At 35.5% G+C, this 20,510-nt stretch overlaps 1 protein-coding gene across 7 annotated transcripts in view; it reads right to left on the bottom strand.

Annotated features, from left to right (window-relative positions):
• NFIB (nuclear factor I B) overlaps window positions 1-20,510 on the bottom strand; it is a 205,850-nt gene that overhangs the window by 61,078 nt on the left and 124,262 nt on the right. For 6 of the 7 annotated variants that reach the window (XR_014491057.1, XM_083351460.1, XM_083351458.1 and 3 more), the window contains exons 3-6: window positions 16,616-16,669; window positions 8,212-8,280; window positions 6,856-6,976; window positions 5,702-5,820 (exon numbers count right to left, since the gene is read on the bottom strand). Coding sequence is in view for 6 of the 7 variants with exons in the window: in XM_083351460.1 (XP_083207586.1) it covers window positions 5,702-5,820; window positions 6,856-6,976; window positions 8,212-8,280; window positions 16,616-16,669 (363 nt within the window). In the remaining variant the exon portion in view is untranslated. Of the gene's footprint in view, window positions 1-471; window positions 1,102-5,701; window positions 5,821-6,855; window positions 6,977-8,211; window positions 8,281-16,615; window positions 16,670-20,510 lie in introns of those variants that run through there. The other variant, XM_083351462.1, reaches the window with a different exon arrangement.

Genomic DNA, 20,510 nt, shown 5'->3' with positions numbered 1-20,510 from the left:
GATACAGTAATAATATTTTTCCATCATACTTCCCAATACCATCTTAATATTTTTTTTAATCAAACAGCTTAATATGAGATTTCAATCATTCAGATTTTAGTAGTCCTGGTCCCTGACTTGAAAGTCAGTAAAACTGTATTTTTGAAGAATTCTAGTCCTCCAAAACAATTGGGAATATGAAATTAACAGTGAAATTTTGTAACTTATTGCACAAAAATCACATTGAAACTCTTTTGATATTACAGTTCAAACCTGTCAAAGATGAGTATCAGATAAACAAACCCACAGCAAATTTCCACTGAAATATACTTTCTAACAAGAAGTTAGAAACAATGCTTATTTTAGGAATATTCATGTATTATTAGGAGGATAATAAATACCGGTAACCAATTTTGGAGAGAACAGTTTGCCTCTAAATATATTTTAAATAAAAACACAAAAACTGACGTATAAGGTATGTATACATTTATTTACTATGAAATATTATATATTTACAACAGGACAAATGATTTGCTAGCAGAATATAGTTATATAGTTCTTTTAAGATAATATTTTGGTCATGCTTTTGAAAGAAATGAACGAAGAGTAACATAGTTAAGTAGTATTCGATAAAATAATCCAGATGCAGGGCGTCTTTCCATGATATAACTCAACCCTCAGTAGATGTTTTATGAATTACTTTTGACTTTTGTTCTGTGTAGGCAAGCAAATGGCCCAGCTGATCAGTTATGTTTTTTAATTCCTGAACAGCACTGCCCACCTCCTCTTTTAATTCTCTTAGCTCAGAAATTAATATATCCATTTTAGAGAAACCATGTGAAGGTCTAATGAGAAAAGATCCATCAGGAGAAGGCCCTGTAATTAAAGGAATTCCAGAAAAAGCAAGTCCGGAAGATGGGGAGATAGTAAAAGATGGCAAAGGTCCAGAAGAATATCCAGGAGAGGATACTTGTTCCCCATCACAAGGAGGCCCAGCAGAGGGTAGGTGAAGAACAGGAGAAGAAGATCCAAGAGCTTCTGTTTTAATGGTAAGCTGTGGTTGTAATGATTTGTTGCTGTTGAATGCAGGAGAACCATAGGAAACTGAACATGATGAAGAAACTGTAAAATTAAAATTTATTTAATTGTACACACTAATGTACAATTCCAAACAAATCTCTAACAATATTAAAATGCTTTAGGATATGCAATGTTAAAATATACAATTATAGTACATGACGGAAAGCATCACATCATTCTTTTCTACTCTCGGTCAAATATATTTTTCTAATCAAAAATTATTAAAAGTTTAAACTACTGATGAAATATGCAAGATAAAGACTTGCTGTTTCCCTGGAGACCAATTAAGTTTGATTTTCACTGTGTTTTTTTAAAAATAATAATCCAGAGTTTCTTTTAAAAATCACATCAGTTCTTTTCATAGAACCCTGGCATAGAAATCCATGCAGCTGTTTCATGTTTTAAATTATTTAATTTTTGAGTAAGCATCCTTTATAAATAGTATTGTTTGTACAGAACACTTGCTGGTTTCTGTAATCATATCAATTAACATCAATTGCAATTTTATTATTATATGAACCTGAACAAGGATGAAAATAACTTATAATTTAAAATGAAATATATATATCTATTCCTTTTCATTATCACTCCACAGCTCTGAGTAACGTTAAATAGAGACTGTCTAAGACAAAGGTCCCCAACCTTTTGGGCACCAAGGACTGGTTCCATCCAGAGAGGTTTTCCTGCAGATCGGAGGGTACATGGTGTTGTGTGCTTCCTGTATCCCGCAGATGGGGCTTTGCTTGTTTGTGCGGACCGTTCCTGGCATGCCACGGCCCGGTACTGGTCCACTGACTGGGGTTTGGGTACCCCTGGTCTAAGACAATGGGCTGGGATCTATATAAGACCATGGATACTAGATCCATACTCCTAATGCTATGATATAAAATTATTTGTACATGCTAAATCTGTTCCTTCCTATATTTAGAGGGAAAAGGATTAACTGCTGTAAGCAAAGTAGAATGGAGTAGCTACATTTTCACTTAAATGACAAGTGATTTTAATTCATAAGACATGAAAAACTCTGATGCCATTATAGGATGTCCTGATATTCTACTAATCTCAATTATTTCAAATCATATTATTACTGTAAGATTCTTATTCTGGGTAAATTCTTATCTTTTTCCCCTAGCTCTAAAACTATCAGGGATATTTACAATCTCTATTAACTAAAATTAACTGCAAAAAAGTAATTTTTGAACAATTCAGATACAGGTATATACCAAGAATATGACTTAATCTTAAGCCATACACAATTTTAAAATTAGTTTCCAAATTAGCTAACTCGGGAAGCAACTAATTGATGAATATAACACTGTCTTTTTCAATAAAATGTGCCTAAGAGAAATAAACAAGCAGGAATTACAACAAAATATTGCAGGACAAAGGGACGCAGTTTTGAAGACACTCTTTCCCCCCTCAATAATCAGTCACATTTCAACCATCAACAAATATGCTCAATGTTTATTATAATGCTCTGAAATCTTCAACTTAAGTTTATTTGTCTCTAACCTTGTTTTTTATATAATTTAACAAACCTTCAAACTCTCAAATGTTTTGATACTTCTATTGCACATAAACAGTACTATTTTGACTATCTATAGACTAAAAATCAGAATCTGTTATTTAGGATAACCTTCATTTCTTCAAAGGTGAAACTCTTAATGTACAATATTTAAAATCTACACAATTACCCCTTTTCTTAACTGACAATAAAAATGTCATCTTGTTCTTAAAAAAGTAACTACTTACCAATAATTGTGGTTCTGCAAATTCTTATTTGTGGAGCAAAGATCTCAGGTGCAGCTGAATTTCAGGAACCTTTTAGAAAAGCTGTGTCTATTGTTATTGCATAACCATACTTTTATGGCACTGCATGAAGGGAACTGAGGTTAACAAATAACTCATCTTCTTCCACTACCCCAGGGGTAGGCAACCTCGGCTCTTTTATGACTCATGGACTTCAACTCCCAGAATTCCTGAGTCAATTATGGGAGTTGAAGTTCATGAGTCATAAAAGAGCTGAGGTTGCCTACCCCTGCACTAGCCTCAGAAATTTATGAAAGCAGCAATTTAGTAACAGTTTCTTCTTTCTCCTTAATAACGACACCAAATCCTCCCACATGGACACCTTTCGTAAGTGCAGCTTCTTCCTATCCTTATATCTGAGATTAGAGGAAAGCCCCCAGTAGCCCAAACTGAGAAGTTGGAACGATACGTAACTAGTTAAGAAGATCCCCTGAAGATACCATGATTCTAGGACAAATTACATCAGGCCTTAGTACTTACTAACTCAGAACACCAAAGTCATATTTGTGCTGAAGTTCCCACAAAATGAAACCTCAAACATATCTAATCATGGTGCAAAGGCATTTGCCTCTTAATTACAAAAGACCAGAAAAAACCAACTCCGATAACAGAATAGTTACTCTGTTAAATAACTCATGCTGTCTGGAGCAAGTGGTTTTCATTTGAGAAAATCTAGAAAGACAATGCCCTTCGGATACACATCAAGAGAATAATATGCATTTTGATATAAGAACGATAAAGTGGCATGAAAAATATCAAAAACTGAATATAGATACAAAAAAGGAATACATTCAATGACCATGCACAAAGCATAGTAATGATTATAAAAAAATAATTGATACGACCCAAAAGACCATATATAATAATATTAAGTATCAATCAGAAAAAGTAAAATGTAAAAAAAGGCAAACTAGAAGAACTAAAATTCTGAAAAAATAAGTTTGTATTCGAAACAATCTAAGCCTTTAATGGCCCGTCACATTCATGAATACACTCAAGACACATTTTTTTGTCTTAAATGAAGGTTACCAAAGCTTAAGCACCACAGATCTCTACATTCCACAACTAGAACTATGCAGAGACCACTGCAAACTTTTAACCTATCGGCACATTCACATTTTGACAATTAGATTCTGTATAAATGTCATGTCTCCTTCAGTAGACTCTGTACTTATATATTTTGATCCTGTTCCAACACCATGTACAGAAGTAATTGTACAAATGTGACTGCAGTTTTGCTTTTAACCTTGAATATGGAAATTGCTTTCTAAGTTCCTCCTTTAAATATCTGTGATGGTTCCTGGTAAAGGCAATCGTTTCTACACATGGCAAGAGCAACAGAAAAGTAGATAAGTTATACACAATTTAAGCAACATTACAGATCTCATTTCTGAACTATCTGAATTCCAAAACCTATTCGTAAAAACAAGAATTAACAAATCACAGACAACACTTAGAAACCAACACAAGTCAATTATTTGGGAGATTTACTTTACACTGAAAAATACAAAAACAAACATATAATGCAAGGTTTTTGGTACCAAATTCATAACTGTATATATTGAAATTTTTCACTTCATTTTTCTTCATCACAACATTTTTACATTCTTATTTTGTAAAAAAGAGAAAAAGGTCTCCATTTTAAGAATTCCGTTCAAAGAACAGAAAAAGGAAAGGAAGAAAACAACCACAATAGAAAGTGTACAGGTATCAAGGTTAAATTGAGAACTTTATATAGCATCATGAGTCTTACAAAAATAATGTTTTGAGTGTTATATTAGGAAGAAATTAGACAGAAATTTATGACGAATATATGAAATTGGCATAATTATGTTGATGCATAAATTAGAAATTAGGGAGTAGGTAAGTGGTTGTAGATATAAATGCATGAGAAAAGGGGAATAAACCTCTGAAAACTGATGAATCTAACTTTTAATGCGATATTCTATCAGATCTTTTATATATATTTTAATAAACTTCGGAAATTTCTGTCACACATCACAGAGCTTAAAAATTATTAAGCAATACTATTATATAATACGAATAGAACTACAGGAAGTATTGTGAAAACTAAGAAATAATCACTTCCGTTCATTACTTATGCTTAATTTTCCTCTTCAACTTAATATTGCTGTGAAATACAATCCATGCTGAACAATATTAAGATATTGTAGATGTGATTGTGTACTCATTTAGATAAAATTTACTTCAGGCTTATCATTTGTAACAATGCATGTATGCCTCTGTAAAACAGGGTACTTTTCACTTATATTTCAGATTTTAGTCACACGAAGCACATATGAACCAGTGGATAGAAATAAATATTTTCATGTGAGTATTAAATGCATAGCAACATGGCCAGAAAAAAATGTCAAAATTAATCATCCTCTTTTACAGTATATCTGAAGTCCAATAATTTATTCAGTCATTTTTTAATCTTTCTAGATTCTGCTAATGAATATAGTGTCTACATTTTGCCTGCCAGTAAATCAATTATTAAATACTTCTTGTGACTCTAAATGAGTACTATGGCTTTGAAAAAGGGATCTGTGCATTTGATGAATACAAAATAGAACTTTTCAATAATAGGGATGACACTGTAATGTAATGTAATATTTTAAGGATTTTAACCTCAAAAGATATACAATTTTCTTCTTTATTCCAATCTACCATCTATTCATAGTTTCTGAAGAAATAATGTTAATTAAGAGCTCCAAGATCCTGTCTTGTCTATCTATCTATGAGTAAACCTAATTGAATTCTATATAGCTTACTTCTCAGTAGAAACAGAATGAACTGAGCACTCACTTTTCTATAGTATGTATTTACTCACCTTGATCTCTTTCATGCCATGTCCTACTACCAGCAGCTGGTGAATTTGGGGAAGGATAAAAATCTCCTGTTGGACTTGGTTCCATATTCTCATCTATGGATATAGTTTTGGGTCTCTTACTGTAAACATATAGAAATAAGGGCTTATTTAAGCAGTAGTTATATTGATATTTTAAAGTACAATCCTTTTCAACCCTAAAACTACACTAGATATATTCACATTTTACACTGATTTTAAAATTATTTATACTCTACACATTTTTCTTTTAGTAATTAGTGATTGTTTTTAGATTAGGCATGCAGAGTTAGGACTCCAACAGGCCTTATTCAAGAAATGGCTTGTCAGCAGAAGGCTTACATTCCCAGCACAGCCAAATTAATTCCATAGTCAAAAATGAAGCTACACATGTGCACAAACACCAGCCTATGGAAATATACAGGAATAAAATTCTGTATGTAGATCTATGATAAAAAGGTAAAGGTTCCCCCGCACATGCATGCTAGTCGTTTCCGACTCTAGGGGCCGGTCCTCATCTCCGTTTCAAAGCCGAAGAGCCAGCGTTTGTCCGAGAATGTCTCCGTGGTCATGTGGCCGGCATGACTAGACGCCAAAGGCGCACGGAACGCTGTTACCTTCCCACCGTAGTGGTCCCTATTTTTCTACTTGCATTTTTACGTGCTTTCGAACTGCTAGGTTGGCAGAAGCTGGGACGAGTAACGGGCGCTCACTCTGTTACGCGGCACTCGGGATTCGACCCGCCAAACTCCCGACCTTCTGATCAACAAGCTCAGCGTCCTTACCCACTGAGCCACTGCGTCCCTTAGATCTATGATAGACAGTGTCAATTCTAAGTCTCTTCCCTGCCTTTCTGAGTCAACAAATAATAACCTGAAACACCTGAGAACTACAGGTTTTCTCTCAATATTTCCATTCTGGGGCATAATTTCCACTCTGAACAATAATCATTTTCATTACAAAACTGTCATTTGAAATTATTTACTGAGGAGTGTTGATCAATACATATCAACTTATTTTTTGTTCCATTAGGGCCCTTTCCTCCCTCCCTCCAAGTTGCTGGACAAATGCACAATTATTTTACTGAAAAGCTGCAAAGTAAAATCATTTAAAATATGATATAACCACAATAGGCTAACCTGGTTGGTGGAGAGGATAGCGATCGCTGTAAGTTAACACTTGAGTTCATGTCATGATAGTATGGTTGACCTGGAAGTTCTCCAATGGGGAAATTTACTCCAGCTCCCTGGGTTATAGGTGCTAAAGACATAATTTAAAGTCAATCCTGTGTCTAAACAGACACTATTAATATAATCCTAAAACAAAGCAAATTCACTTTTATCTAATTATTAGTCATGTAATTAAAAGACATAATTTGTACTATTTAAGGGCATGGGACAAGCCTTCCCTCCCGTCTCAGCATGCAAGGCCAAGTAAAAATGAATAAGATGTACTAAAGTCCAATAAATCATAGAGAAATATATTAGGGAAGACTGTGCTAGACAAAGACACAATTGACTCATAGACCTATGCAAAGCAGCATAGATTTGTTTCAACGAAGCAATTTGGTCTGTGGAAGCGATCTGATTTGCTTCCCTCTCAAACTGTTTCATACCAGTACCATGGAAGAAGGCTGATGGGAGTCTTATTTCAGCTAGGAGAAGGTCCTTTTCAATCTGCTCCCAAATTCCCCAAAGAAAGTTTTTGACTCTTTGTGCCTCTGGCCTCTTTAAACTACCTTTCAAACAGGGGTATGAATTGTGAGTTTTGACAGACACTGACAGAACCTCTTTTAACTACTTGCCCAAATTGTCTAGCAAATGATCTGGAGGCTTTGGCACACACCACAGGATAGCTTGCAGTGTTCATGCCAAGGAGACCCAGAATGACTCAAATCAATATTGTCAGAGAAAGCTCCTCTCAGCCCTCTTCCAGGACAGCAGTTTTAGAGACCATTCCTAAATGTAGGAGGTCACGATGCTTCACAAAATACCTTTTGAGGGAAGTGGTTCTCTCAAAGGTTTCCCACAGTGTAACAATCCTATGAAGCTTTGCATACCCCCATTAACTAGTTCTGTATGTTCTCCAATTCTCATACATATCAAGTCAAAATGCTCATATAATCTATAGGCAATAATAGATTTCAAATGTTTGTTTTGTGAAATAAAAAATGTCTTTTGGAACACTGCAACCATCATAAATATGTGTTCGTTGCTAAGCACATGAATTACAATCATGTGACTGCGGGGCACTGCAACAGCTGCAACTTCAAGAACAGGTCACAAATCTTCCTTTTTTCTGCTTTGCTGTAACTTCAAATGGTTGCTGAATGAGTAGTTGGTAAATAAGGACTATCTGTATTGTGAGTTATGTAACTGGAGGCACTATCATAAAGAATCAACTCTGGAAAGAATCATGTAGCAACATATACAAATACAAATGTAATACAAATCCAAAAATAAAATAGAACTTCAGAAAATGAAAAGAAGACTTACTTCTAGACACCCGCACAAGTTCGGATACATTAAAGACTCCAGATTTTACAAAACTATCTTCAAGATACACTGGAATGAAAAAATAAAACAAAAATAAATAAAGATCAGTTCATTTGGAATAGCAAATACAATATTTTTCTTAAATAACCCATTCACGGCTGAATACTTCCTTCAAATTCTATTAAAATTGTCCAAATATACATTTTATAGAACTTCTATAATCCTGACTTGTAGTTTTTGTACAAGTTGAAAAGATTATATCCATCTACATGGATGCAAAATGGGTTCAAAAAACTGGAGAATGAAACATAAGATATAATGTGAATGGTATGTCATCCCATGATACAGACTTTAATGGGTTCAAATACAATTCAGATTGTAACATCCTTCTTGCCCTAACAAAATGCCATCTTATTTAGTTGAATTGAAATGCCAAACTGAACAAAATGTGGAGCAAATTATCACACTGTCTGACAGGTTTTTCTTTATTTTTAAGTTATCTCATGAAGCTATGCCAAAAAATAAGCCAGGAAAGAGGTAACTGTGAAAATAAGCTCTTTTACCATAGGATTCTTCTCTTTAAACAACAGCTATAAGAAAGCAGAACTATTTTTCAGTGCAGGATTTATACGTGGCACAAACAGCAGGAATATAGCCTGATTCTGTAGTTACCTTCAACTATTACAGTTTGAAGAACAGTAGAAGAAAAGGAAAATATACCATTAAGAAAGTAGCTGTTTACTTCTTCTAGCAGTATAAATTAATTTATAATCTTCCCTTTCCCTTAGACACCTTTCCAAGCACTGAAAAAGAAGTGTCTATGTTTCACACAGATTTTACACATTATAAAGTCAGGAAAATAAAGCAGCTCCACAGAACAGTCTTATTTTTATTTGGTGAACTCAGGGTTGCTTAATCACACAGAGGCATGCTGAGTGTAAGGCTTAAACCAATTTTTCTTTAAAAAGTAAATATTGAGAATAAAATTAAGTACGAAACATGCAAAAGGTGTAAAATACTGTTTGAAAAATTTAAATGAGTATAAACCTTAAATTGAAATAATACAATATTAATTACGGTAGTTGGCATTTTGTATATGATTCCAAACATTCAATTCTATAAGTTAGGTTCCAAAAGTATTTTTAAGATAGAAATTCAACCCAATTTGTTCTATTGCTGGAAGAATTTAGTGATGCAAACTAATAATAAATCTGCTGTGACATATAAAGACTTCCATCTTTGTGATGATAACAGGCAATATTTACTGCCTGGTGTGATCTGGTGTGGAGACAATAAAAGATAAGGAAGACATGTTCTTCCAATAGAAGATAATACTCTTGTTAAAATATCTATGTGAAAAACCTATATACATTATTTCAAATGGTCAGGTATTTCAGCATTTAAATCTATAATACAGTGTAACTGACTAAAGCCTTGTTTTATTCTAGAGATGGTGTCATGAGAAATAATATAACGCAGTAATTATTGCCATTTCTAACCTAAGAATCTACCAGAATCCTCCTGGAAAAGACGCTTCCTGCAAAAATCTGAACAATATAATTTATTATAATCAGAGGGTCAATCAAATAAGATGCTTCTGTGTCTATACAGCAAAGAACTACGAGAGGTTAATTGCATTCTTCTTTTTTTAGGAGGTGTGAAAACCCCTACTTTAATACTACAATTATAAGACTGGTGTCACTGTGAATACTGGGCAAAGACCCAAGTCCTGTGTGCACCCATCTTTAAGGAGACAGGTTTGGAGCAAGTTGTCATAACATACCCTGTGAATAGAAGTACCTGATGGCCACACTTGCATTAAAAAACGCAAATGGTTTTTTAAACGCAAATGGTTAAAAACCTGATTTTTCCATCTGATTATATCCTAAATTATAACTCCAAAGCCTGAATACATAATACACATTCTGCAACGAAAAAGGAGAATACATGGTAGCTTGTGTAAAAATAGTTTATTAGTGAAATACTTACTTTTCATTGTCTAATATTTCCAACTATATAAATAAAACTATGCCCATGCATATTACTTTCTCATTTTCCTCTAAATCCGGGGTGTCAAACTGCCGGCCTGCGGGCCAGAGCGTCACAGAGAAACCACGCCCATCCCATTGCCGGCAATGGGAAAAAGTTCTGATACGTCACGCGACATCATGTGACGTCGCGAGTTTGACATGTCTGCTCTAAATACTTAAAGATATTTAAATCATCAATGGTTTGACATATTATTTTGGCTGAAAAAATACTGAATTGCTATGATATTGAAGTAAATACTAATTCTGTTTTTCTAAATTCTTCCTCTCCTGCAGAAATACGATTATAATAACCCTGAAATTACATAGGAAAGAGGGAAAGACATGCTCAAGAAAGATTCAGATATTGTAGCAAAAAACAAATATTTAGCATTTGCCTTTGGTACAAAAGACATAGATACCTAATACAGAGCAAGTATTTTCTCAGGGAGTAAATCAGAAATTAAGTAAACTGAAGTAAAAAGAGAAACTATATAATAAGAAAAAGCAGATTCTGAGGGCACCCATCTGAGAGATCTTTAAAAAGTCAAGGGTGAGATTGCTGAATTCTTTGCAAAACTATGGCACATATTTTACATTGCTGTGAAAGCAAAAGATTAAAAGTCAAGTACTGTGACAATTTTAAGAAGGCACAGGGGAGATCCGAAAATTATTGGTTAGAATCAGTTTAATGTTCATTCTGAAAAATTGGACTTAACATTGATTCAGGGCAAACTGATGGAAAATGTAATTAAATAAAAATAACTAACTTGTAGAAGATCAATTTAGCTGAAATAAGATAATTCATAGATTCTGCAAAAGTAATTCTGGCTTTACAAACCTTTTGTAATATTTTTAAAGTGTCAAGCGGTATGGGAATGGATCCTATCAACATGTATATTTGGTTTTATAAAAAGCCTTTAAAACCATCTTTCATAAAGCATTCTTGAGTAAATTGACTAGTGCTGGATAAGAGGACTTGACATTTTATGAGTAACTGGTTTAAAAAGCAGAAAAGAAAAAAGTAAGTACATATGAACTTTTATTCTGCAATAGAAGAAAATAAGATCTTTCCAAGTTCTATTAAGACCAGTTTTTCTAACTTGCTCATAAATAGTGGGAAAAGTGCAAAGAAGAGCAACGAAGATGATTAAAGGGCTGGAGACTAAAACATATGAAGAATGGTTGCAGGATTTGGGTTTGGCTAATCTAGAGAAAAGAAGGACTAGGGGGGGACATGATAGCAGTCTTCTAGTATTTGAGAGGCTGCCACAAAGAGGAGGGGGTCAATTTATTTTCCAAAGCACCAGAAGGCAGGACAAGAAACAATGGATGGAAACTAATAAAGGAGAGAAGCAACCTGGAATTAAGAAGAAACTTCCAACAGCAGGACAATGGAACAGCTTGCCTTCAGATGTTGTGGGTGCTTCATCACTAGAGATTTTTAAGAAAAAACTGGACAGTCACTTGTCTGAAATGGTATAGGATCTCCTGCTTGAGCAGGAGGCTGGACTAGAAGACCTTCAAGGTCCCTTCCAGCTCTATTCTGATTCTGATTCTGATCTTGGTTGAAGATAAATCTGTAAATGCTACAAATCAGCCATAAATATCCTGCCACTTCTGCTCACTCTGGTGGGATAATCCCGATGAGAAATACTGCATTGCTCATATTTGCTTAGATCAATATATTTCCAGTGAATATAATTTTGAACAATACAATAATTCATTAGCTTAAACATTTCACCAGTAGTTGTACTTGTTGGTCAAAATATTATTTGGCAATGTCCTCTACATAAATGCATTCATCCACTTGTAATGATATTCTGTATGATATATCTGAGTTTCCTTAATATTTTTCACTATATGTTCAATTCTATATTTCACTGATTTTTTAAGACCCAATTGAAATGCTTGTTTTCTTACATAAAACTAGAATTTCATATTGTTTAATGCAGAAGTATTAACTTTTTGTCAGTTACGAACAGACAAGGGAAATTTCACATGAAACCAATGCAAAGTTTTAAATGTGACATATGCAGAAAGTGCACGTTTCACTCTTTCACAGAAAAACATCTACTAAACACTTTTTCAATTATTATCCATATTCAAGACAGAAATAAGAGGGCATTTAAGGAACAAAATATAAAAATTCTGATGATAATTCTGATCTATACTTTCCTGCAACGGTGATTTCCACCTTGTACACCCACAAAATGGCAGATGTGCTTCTATCCATGTGCGATAGAAGGCTTTTAAGGTTAATGTCACCCAATCACCAACACTTGGTTGTAGGCTTCAGATAAAAGCTCCCCCTTTTCTCCTCTGACAAGGACAATTCCAATTGCACCTATTGCTCTTAGCAATGGCTTCAGAGGAAAGGCTTCTCATTCCTCAGAGTCAGAAAGAAAAACAAACAAATCTATCCTTTCCAGCTTCCTACAAGAGCATTAGTGAAATTGCTGTCACTTTGGTCAAGAGAGAAAGAAAGCCAATATCTGTATATTTTCCGAGGACTGAGATCACGCTGAGGAACACAACTTTGAAAACTCCAGTCTCAGGGTTTAGTTGTTTTGTTCAATTTTATACCATTTGCAAAAACATGGGTAGGATTCCTTATACTTCTTCATACAAACAATGAATAAATGAAAATATCAAATAATAGAGAATTCATGACTGATTCTTGTGGCACAGTTGTCAAGCTATCTAGCTCTGACATAATTAGATTGCTAATCACCCTGTTGTAGGCTAGTTTAAGTCAAAAGAGGTATATATAGGATTTCCATTAGCAATTAAAGAAGTTATACAATTAAAAAATGAAACAAGATTAGTCTAAGCAAGATTTGTTCCTAACTGGCCAACTGCTCTGGAATAGCCAAGGTATAACTGCTACACTAACTGCTCTGTAGTTTCCTGGATCTTTTTTCTCTAAGTTTCTTCTCTACATTTTGAAGGCAGAATCAGTATCTCCTCTCTTCTAGTCATCTGGTCCATCATCAATTCTCCAAAATTTCTCAAAACCCAGGATTTTACCAAATCATCAGCTGATTCTTTCAGTGTCCTAGAGTGCAATTTGTCTTATTCCAAATTTCCAATCCTATAAAACATGTCCATTTTTTTCTTGGAGGTGAATAGCATTGTCTTTTTATTTGTCATATCTTGGCGTGTTCTTCCTTATTCAATGATATCAAGTTATTAATTTCAGAACAGAATTAGAATTACGATACAAGTGTAGGTAGTCTACTGCTGTTGGGCATTAGTAAGAGTTAGTAGTGTTCCAGACTTCTAGTGCTTTTTTGCAAATCTGGCAACTGAATAAAGAGGCAAAAGTTTGCTGTGATTTCTACTTGTATATAATATATTCAAAGATAAACAAATAATTGGATTTGACCAAATTAAGAAGATGAAAGAAACCTTTCTTCCAGGTCAGGTCTTGCTCATTAAGAAATGGGTGAATAAACCTGAATAATCCTTGGGACTGCAAGCTCTTGTCGGGAATATTGGTTTTATAGGGCTTATACCATCTATACTTTTATTTTAGCCTAATTAAACATTTTTAGCAATCAACTACATTGCTTAATAATGGAAATTCCAGTCCCAATTGTGATCCTGAGTTACTATCTATAAAATAATTTTCACTGTCAGTTGATAAACTAAGGGCAATTCACATCCTTAAAACACAGGATACACCAGGTATACATGTGTTGTTTTTCATGCTTTTGGTTTTAGTACAGTAATAAAAAAGATAAAGATTTCCCTTTCCAGTCATATCTGACTCTAGGGCGCAGAGCTCATCTCTGTTTTTTGGTCAAGGGAGTCACCGTTGTCTGAAGACATTTTTCGTGGTCATGTGGCCAGCATAGATACAGATTAAAGGTGCACAGAATGCTGTTACCTTGCCATCTAGGTGGTACCTATTAATCTACTCACATTTGCATGCTTTTCAACTGCTTGGTGGGCAGGAGCTAGGGCAGGAATGAGAACTCATTACATTGCACAGCACTTGGGTCTCAACCTGGGCTGTCAGCTTTCCAGCTGACAAGTTCAGCATCTTTAACTGCTGAGCCATCACACTCCTTACTACTACAATAGGAACCTTTTAAAATAATGGTATACAACTTATTTGAACTAACATCAGTTGTCCTCAGCTTGTACAGTCTCCACATGTCCATGCTAAGGAAATCTTACATGTACTGAAATGGATAGTTTACATCCAGCACTCTGTACCATCTTAAGACTATATCGTATAATTTTCAGTATTGTAAAGTTAGATTACTAAGTCTGAATTTAAAATAATTAACTAAAAGTAGCACAATTTTAGGCCAATGGTATTGAAGGTAGTGATAACCAAATGATAAGGCTCACAAAGTGAGTTGTCAAATTTGCTATGTAAGCCTGTATTAGTATTACTAACATATTAATTTCTTTTCAAAATAAACTATGATTTTTTTGCAACAGTTAATGCTTTTTTATTTGGCAAAAACATCTTGTCTTTCCTCTAGTTAAGAAGGCAAATTACCAGACACCCTAAAGAATGCAACTGTCTAGCCAAATATAGAGGAACTAATTTCCACTGCCAGTAGCTTTGCCAAATATTGCAGTTTGCAAGGATTTTTCCCCTTTCTTGGCAAAGCTCTTGCAAAAATGATGACATTCCAAAACTCTAGTAATTCTGCATACAACATCCTGGACTCTACATTCTGGATCTGGATTAAAGATCGCTATAAAAGTATCTTTATTATTAATCCTGCAGATTTATTAAAATCTCACGTAAGACCAGTGGGCATACAGTGTTTTATATTCATGCATTTCTTCTTCAGGCAACACAAATCTCAGAATTTCATACTTCACAAGAAATGGATGTTATAAAAACTGAAATATAATTTTAGAGCAATTAAAAAAAGCATCGGTAGCTCAGAGGCTGCCAATGTTCACCAAGACACTACTGTGAAATCTGTTCTACCTAACTTATTTTATTTGGCAAGCTGCAAAACAACGGGTTAACTTTTAACATATTCATTTGCAGAATGATAGCATCTGTAATACTAATGTTGTGTTTTACAACTGACTATGGCCACTATGGCAATTATTCTGTAAATAAGCAGTTAATAATAATTTTATGAATGTATCCATTATACTTTGCTCTAAATTATCAAATTTTTAATGACTCAAATAGCAAAAGTCTAAAGTAGAATACAAAATCCTTTTCTAGAAATCTAAGATAACCAAAAACATTCACAAAATCTTTATACAAATAGTCCTCAGGTTACGACAGCAGTTGGGACTGGTATTGCCATTGCTAAATGATGCAACTGTAACGTATGATATCATGTGACTACATCACTTAGCAACAGCACTCCTGGCAGTCCCGGTTGCTATCTTAACCCTAAGACAGAGGTCCCCAACCTTTGGGGCACCAGGGACCAGTTCCATGGAGAAAGATTTTTCCACGGACTGGAGTGTGTGTGGTTTTGTGTGCTGCCTGCATCCCACAGATAGGGCTTTGCTTGTTTGTGCAAACTGTTTGCTGGCATGCCGTGGACCAGTACTGGTCAATGGATGTGGTTTGGGCCCCCTGCTTTAAGACATGCAGGTTGCCATGCAGGAAGTGGTAGAAGTCCAAGATAAGGAGTATGAAGGTACCCGGGGGGGGGAATGAGAGGGGCACAGAGAGCATGGGCGGGGAAATGCTATGCATGGGACCAACTTACAAATTTACTTGCTGGCTTCCCTGTTGACCAGCAAGTAATCCAACAAATGATGATCACAATTGCCTACAACATTATCATGAGTTGGGCACCTGTATGCCTGAATTGCAATCCTGTCACCATGGGGGAACTGGTCAAGCATTCTCAGAAATGGACACAATATTCAGGATGACCAATGCAAGGTAAAATGGAACTATTATATTCCAAGGAGTAAAAAACAAATTGATGCAGTCCCTGAAGTTCCAGCCATTGCAATCCCCTGAAAAAACATCCTGTTTTTCAGTGCTGCCATAACTTTTGACAATCACTGAACAATTATTTATTAATATTGTAAATTGAGTCAGCTCCTTATTTCCACTTCATAAAAATTAATAAATCTATTGCTTAACCTAATCCCACTATACATTGCTAATCAATGACATATATTGTTGGAGATCGCATGGATCATATACAGTAGTTAACTATATTTTGGCCAAGCATGTTATGTGAAAGCAGATGCTATGTTTACTTTTAGTTTTTGGTTTACCATGTCATGACAACTAAGAAGATTGGGTGCAATTGTGTTTATGTTTACCATAGATAAATCTGTTATGAAAACAAAGTATTTATGAATAACACAATCTGCTCTCTCAAACAACATGCAACTACAACAGGCCCAAAATTCATTTTTACCTGGTGGGTTCTTGGCAGGATCGTTGTGGCTTGGACTTCCTGATTGTCCAGAATCTACCAAACAAAAAAAAACAAATATGAAGAAATATGTATTACTTGTTTTTAGCATGTAACAAAGTTTACAGTGTTTTGAATGAACAAGTTTGTATAACATACATTTTGAAAAATTCACTACTATCAATGAAGAATGAGGGGCATGAATGGATTGGTTCCCATTATGAAAATTTTACTTAATAATTATGCCTGCCTGGCCTATATTTCATAGCATACATGAATGGAAACACTGCATTGTAACTGAAGAATGGAAAAAGTATCCTTCCCAAAATGGTGAGGTATAAAAATGGTTAAATAAACAAGTTATATAAGGCACACATTTAGAAACCTCTATGACAGGGGTGTCAAACTCAATTTCATTGAGGGCCGCATCAGCATTGCGGTTGCCCTCAAGGGGCCGGGTGGGTATGGCCAGGGTGGGCGTGGCCTACTGGGTGGGCGTGGCTAGAGTGCGTATGGCCTACTGGGTGGGCATGGCCAGCTCTACATCGTTCGCATCAAGGGTGCCTATGGGGGCCTGGGCAGGAGTGGGACAGATCTGAGTGTCTCTGGCAGAAGGAGGGTCTCTGGGCCAGGGTCAAGGCAGTGGGGGCCGTTCCCTCACTGTTTCCAGGATGGCTTCGCGGGCCACATGAAACCACTTCGCGGGCCGGGGCCGGCCCCCGGGCCTTGTGTTTGACATGCCTGCTCTATGAGGTTCAAGAGCTATAAACATTGCTTAAATAAATAACACTTTAAAGGAACAATCTCTTCAAGAGCCACAGGAAACGTATATGATAACGTCCAAACCTCCCCCATTAAAATGTTGTTTGTCTATAAATTTATTGAGCTTAGCCCCAAGTCAGCATCACTGGATACAGATATAATATGAATGAATGTATGTTATAATGGAATCATAAAAGGGGTCTGAAATAATATAGTTAAGTATAATTTGATAGAAATTTAACTATTTAGAGTTAATTTAAGTTTATATGACACTTAATGAATTTGATACTTCAACAGTATAAGCTGTTAAGCAAGATGCTATGGGAAGGCTGTGTGAGGGCTTCGTGAAGTGATTAGCAGTTGCTTTGGTTGGGCGTGTTTTGTCAGCAGTGGAAGGGGGGGTGCAGCAAGGGGTAGGCGGCAGGGTATAGGGTGACCAAAAAGGTAGAGGTTTGGGCTGGGAAAGATGGGATATGCATGGGGAACTGAAGGACACACTGCAGTCATAAATGTGGGCAGACTACTAAGTGCCCAAATTTTGATAATGTGATTGTGGGGGACAGCCATAATTCTAAGGACCCATTGTAATTACCATTCATTCAGCACTGTTATTAACTGAACCAATGGTCATTAACCACTGATATCTGTATTGTTTTCTATAGCAGCAGCATGATTTTTAAGCATATCAAGTATTTTAGATTTGATAATTTAAGCATGAGTTATAATTATTACTATAGTTTTAGATTCTTTCTATTTTGTCAACGCATAACATAGATATATCACAGCATTTAATTTCTGCAATTGAAAATGACAAGTTTAACCCAAATCTTTGAATCCTAATGCCTATTATATGCAACATTTTAAGTATATCCGATTTCAGCATACTTTACATTAAATCAGCAAATATGTATGAATTAATCAAGTTACGTCTACGTAAGGATGTAAATCTATTTTTGCCTTCTTGTTATGACAACTGACATTAGAGAGCAAATTCAGGCTCTATCATCTGTAGTTTGGCCAGAGTCATGAGACTGGAAATTTTAATAATGGAGACCATCTTAATTTATCATAGACATTGAATCTAATGGAAGATAACAGTAATCGTTCCAAGTATGGCAATGGAAAGACAGCATGGCTAGTAGATTCACTAAAAAGTTATCACAATTATTTTTTGTACTACTTTTATTAAAACACAGACTTAACTCTCACGAATAGAAGGTGTAAAAACTCAGATTGGGCCAGTAGAAAGAAAAAAATAATTTTCTAGAATTTCTTCATCAGTAGAATACCCAGGACAGCAGGAAGAAGAAGGTGTTTCCATCTCTTCTACTTCTTCAAGAACTATCACCAATCTGGAACCATCTCTTTCATCTTCAGTTTGGCAATCTCTACCACTAGGATGACATTCATACATGCATCTCTCTTGGGCTTTCCAAACAAGTAATTCTGAAAGAATACTTCTGGAGCCTGATTGTGTAGCCAGTCATGCAACCTGGATGTAGAAAGCTATTGCAATTAGAACTGTCAAAGCATTCACAACGAACAAATGTCATCTCTCATTTTTCGATGTCTGAATAGCCTCTCAATGAATCAAATATTCCAATCTGCTCTACTGACATAAAAAGTCCCAAGATATATTTAGCTTTTCCCCACCAAATGGGAAGGAGACAGAGGAACTGTAATATAAAAAGGGAAGGAGGACTCAATGTTCTATTCTCCAAGAAGAAATGGTCTCCTAAGATTGGATGTATTTTCAGTGTGACTGAAAACTGCAAGTGAAAGATCATGGGACTCAACTGTAAAATTACAGAAAAATAGTTCAATAAACTTGACATCCAACTTCTTATATGATCCTGCAGAAGGGAGATATTTGGTAGAGAGCCAGCTCTCCAGTAAGCAGTGTGGGAGATTTCTTGACAAAGATGCTTAGCAGAATGCTTGTAGAAGGATGCATCATGATACAGTTGAAATATTAAAGAGGTGCTAAGGAGACTGAAACTCCTGAGATGAAAGGAATAGGGAATTAAAAGGGAAGCCTTCAGAAGCAGCTAGGGCAGGGGTAGGCAACCTCGGGTCTTTTATGACTCATGGACTTCAACTCATGGAGTTGAAGTCCATGAGTCATAAAAGAGCCGAGGTTGCCAACCCCTGAGCTAGGGACTGTTAGATTTTTTTTCAACTTTCTAATGTAAGCGGCAAGGATATTTAATTAATTTGTTTGTTTGCTGTGAGGCAACTCTAGATGGCTTACAAAAGCCAATAAAACCAGAAAACTACATATACAGTATAAAACTATAAATTATGACTAAAAGAGGGGAGAGAGCAGAATCTTCGGGGTGGGGGTGGGGTGGTTGATATAAAACAGGATGCAAGAATGAGAAAAAGAAAGAAGAGACAAAGTGTACGCTGAATAACAGACATCACCCAAGCCTTTGAAGCAGCAGAAAATGGATGAATATAAACAAACTTTACAACCTTAGCAAGTAACTCTGACCCTACTTACTCTCCAGATCGACATGACCTAACTCTTTATAATGGGATCTCCAGACAGAAATGGAGAATCAACAGCTGACAGAACGTTCTTCTTCCAATAAGGAAGAGGATGCTACCCACTTCCATACTACCGTATTTTCCGGCGTATAAGACGACTGGGCATATAAGACGACCCCCAACTTTTGAGAAGATTTTCATGGGTTAAAAAGTCATCTTATACGCCGGAAAATACGGTACTTGCTGTTCAGCATCTGTATTGCTTATACAATATGGGTTGTATATGAACTTAAAAGGGAAGAATCTAATGGACTTCATAACTAGGCAATGCCTGTTCACAATGCAAATGGTTACCTTGATCTTCCAAATTTTGTTTTCAGTCAAAAAGGAGTAGTTACAAAGGAACTACTTTGTAAAGTAAACTGAGGGTCACCAAATAAAACAGAAGAAGCTGTTAAGACACCTGCTGCTCATACCAAAATGCAAGGGACAGCTAACAGAGCATTTAGAGCTGATCCCACTCCTGAATCTACTAGAAAAAAAAGAACGGTGGAGGAATTAACTCTCAAGCAGAAAAAAAACGCAGTTATGAAATAAGTGCATTTATTACTTGCAAACCAATCAGATCACTCCACATATTTCCAAC

The sequence above is a fragment of the Vipera ursinii genome (genome assembly GCF_947247035.1).
Source record: "Vipera ursinii genome assembly, chromosome: 2".
Lineage (NCBI taxonomy): Eukaryota > Metazoa > Chordata > Lepidosauria > Squamata > Viperidae > Vipera > Vipera ursinii.
The sequence above is the reverse complement of the archived record's forward strand: the minus strand, read 5'-3'. Positions and strand labels throughout refer to the sequence as shown.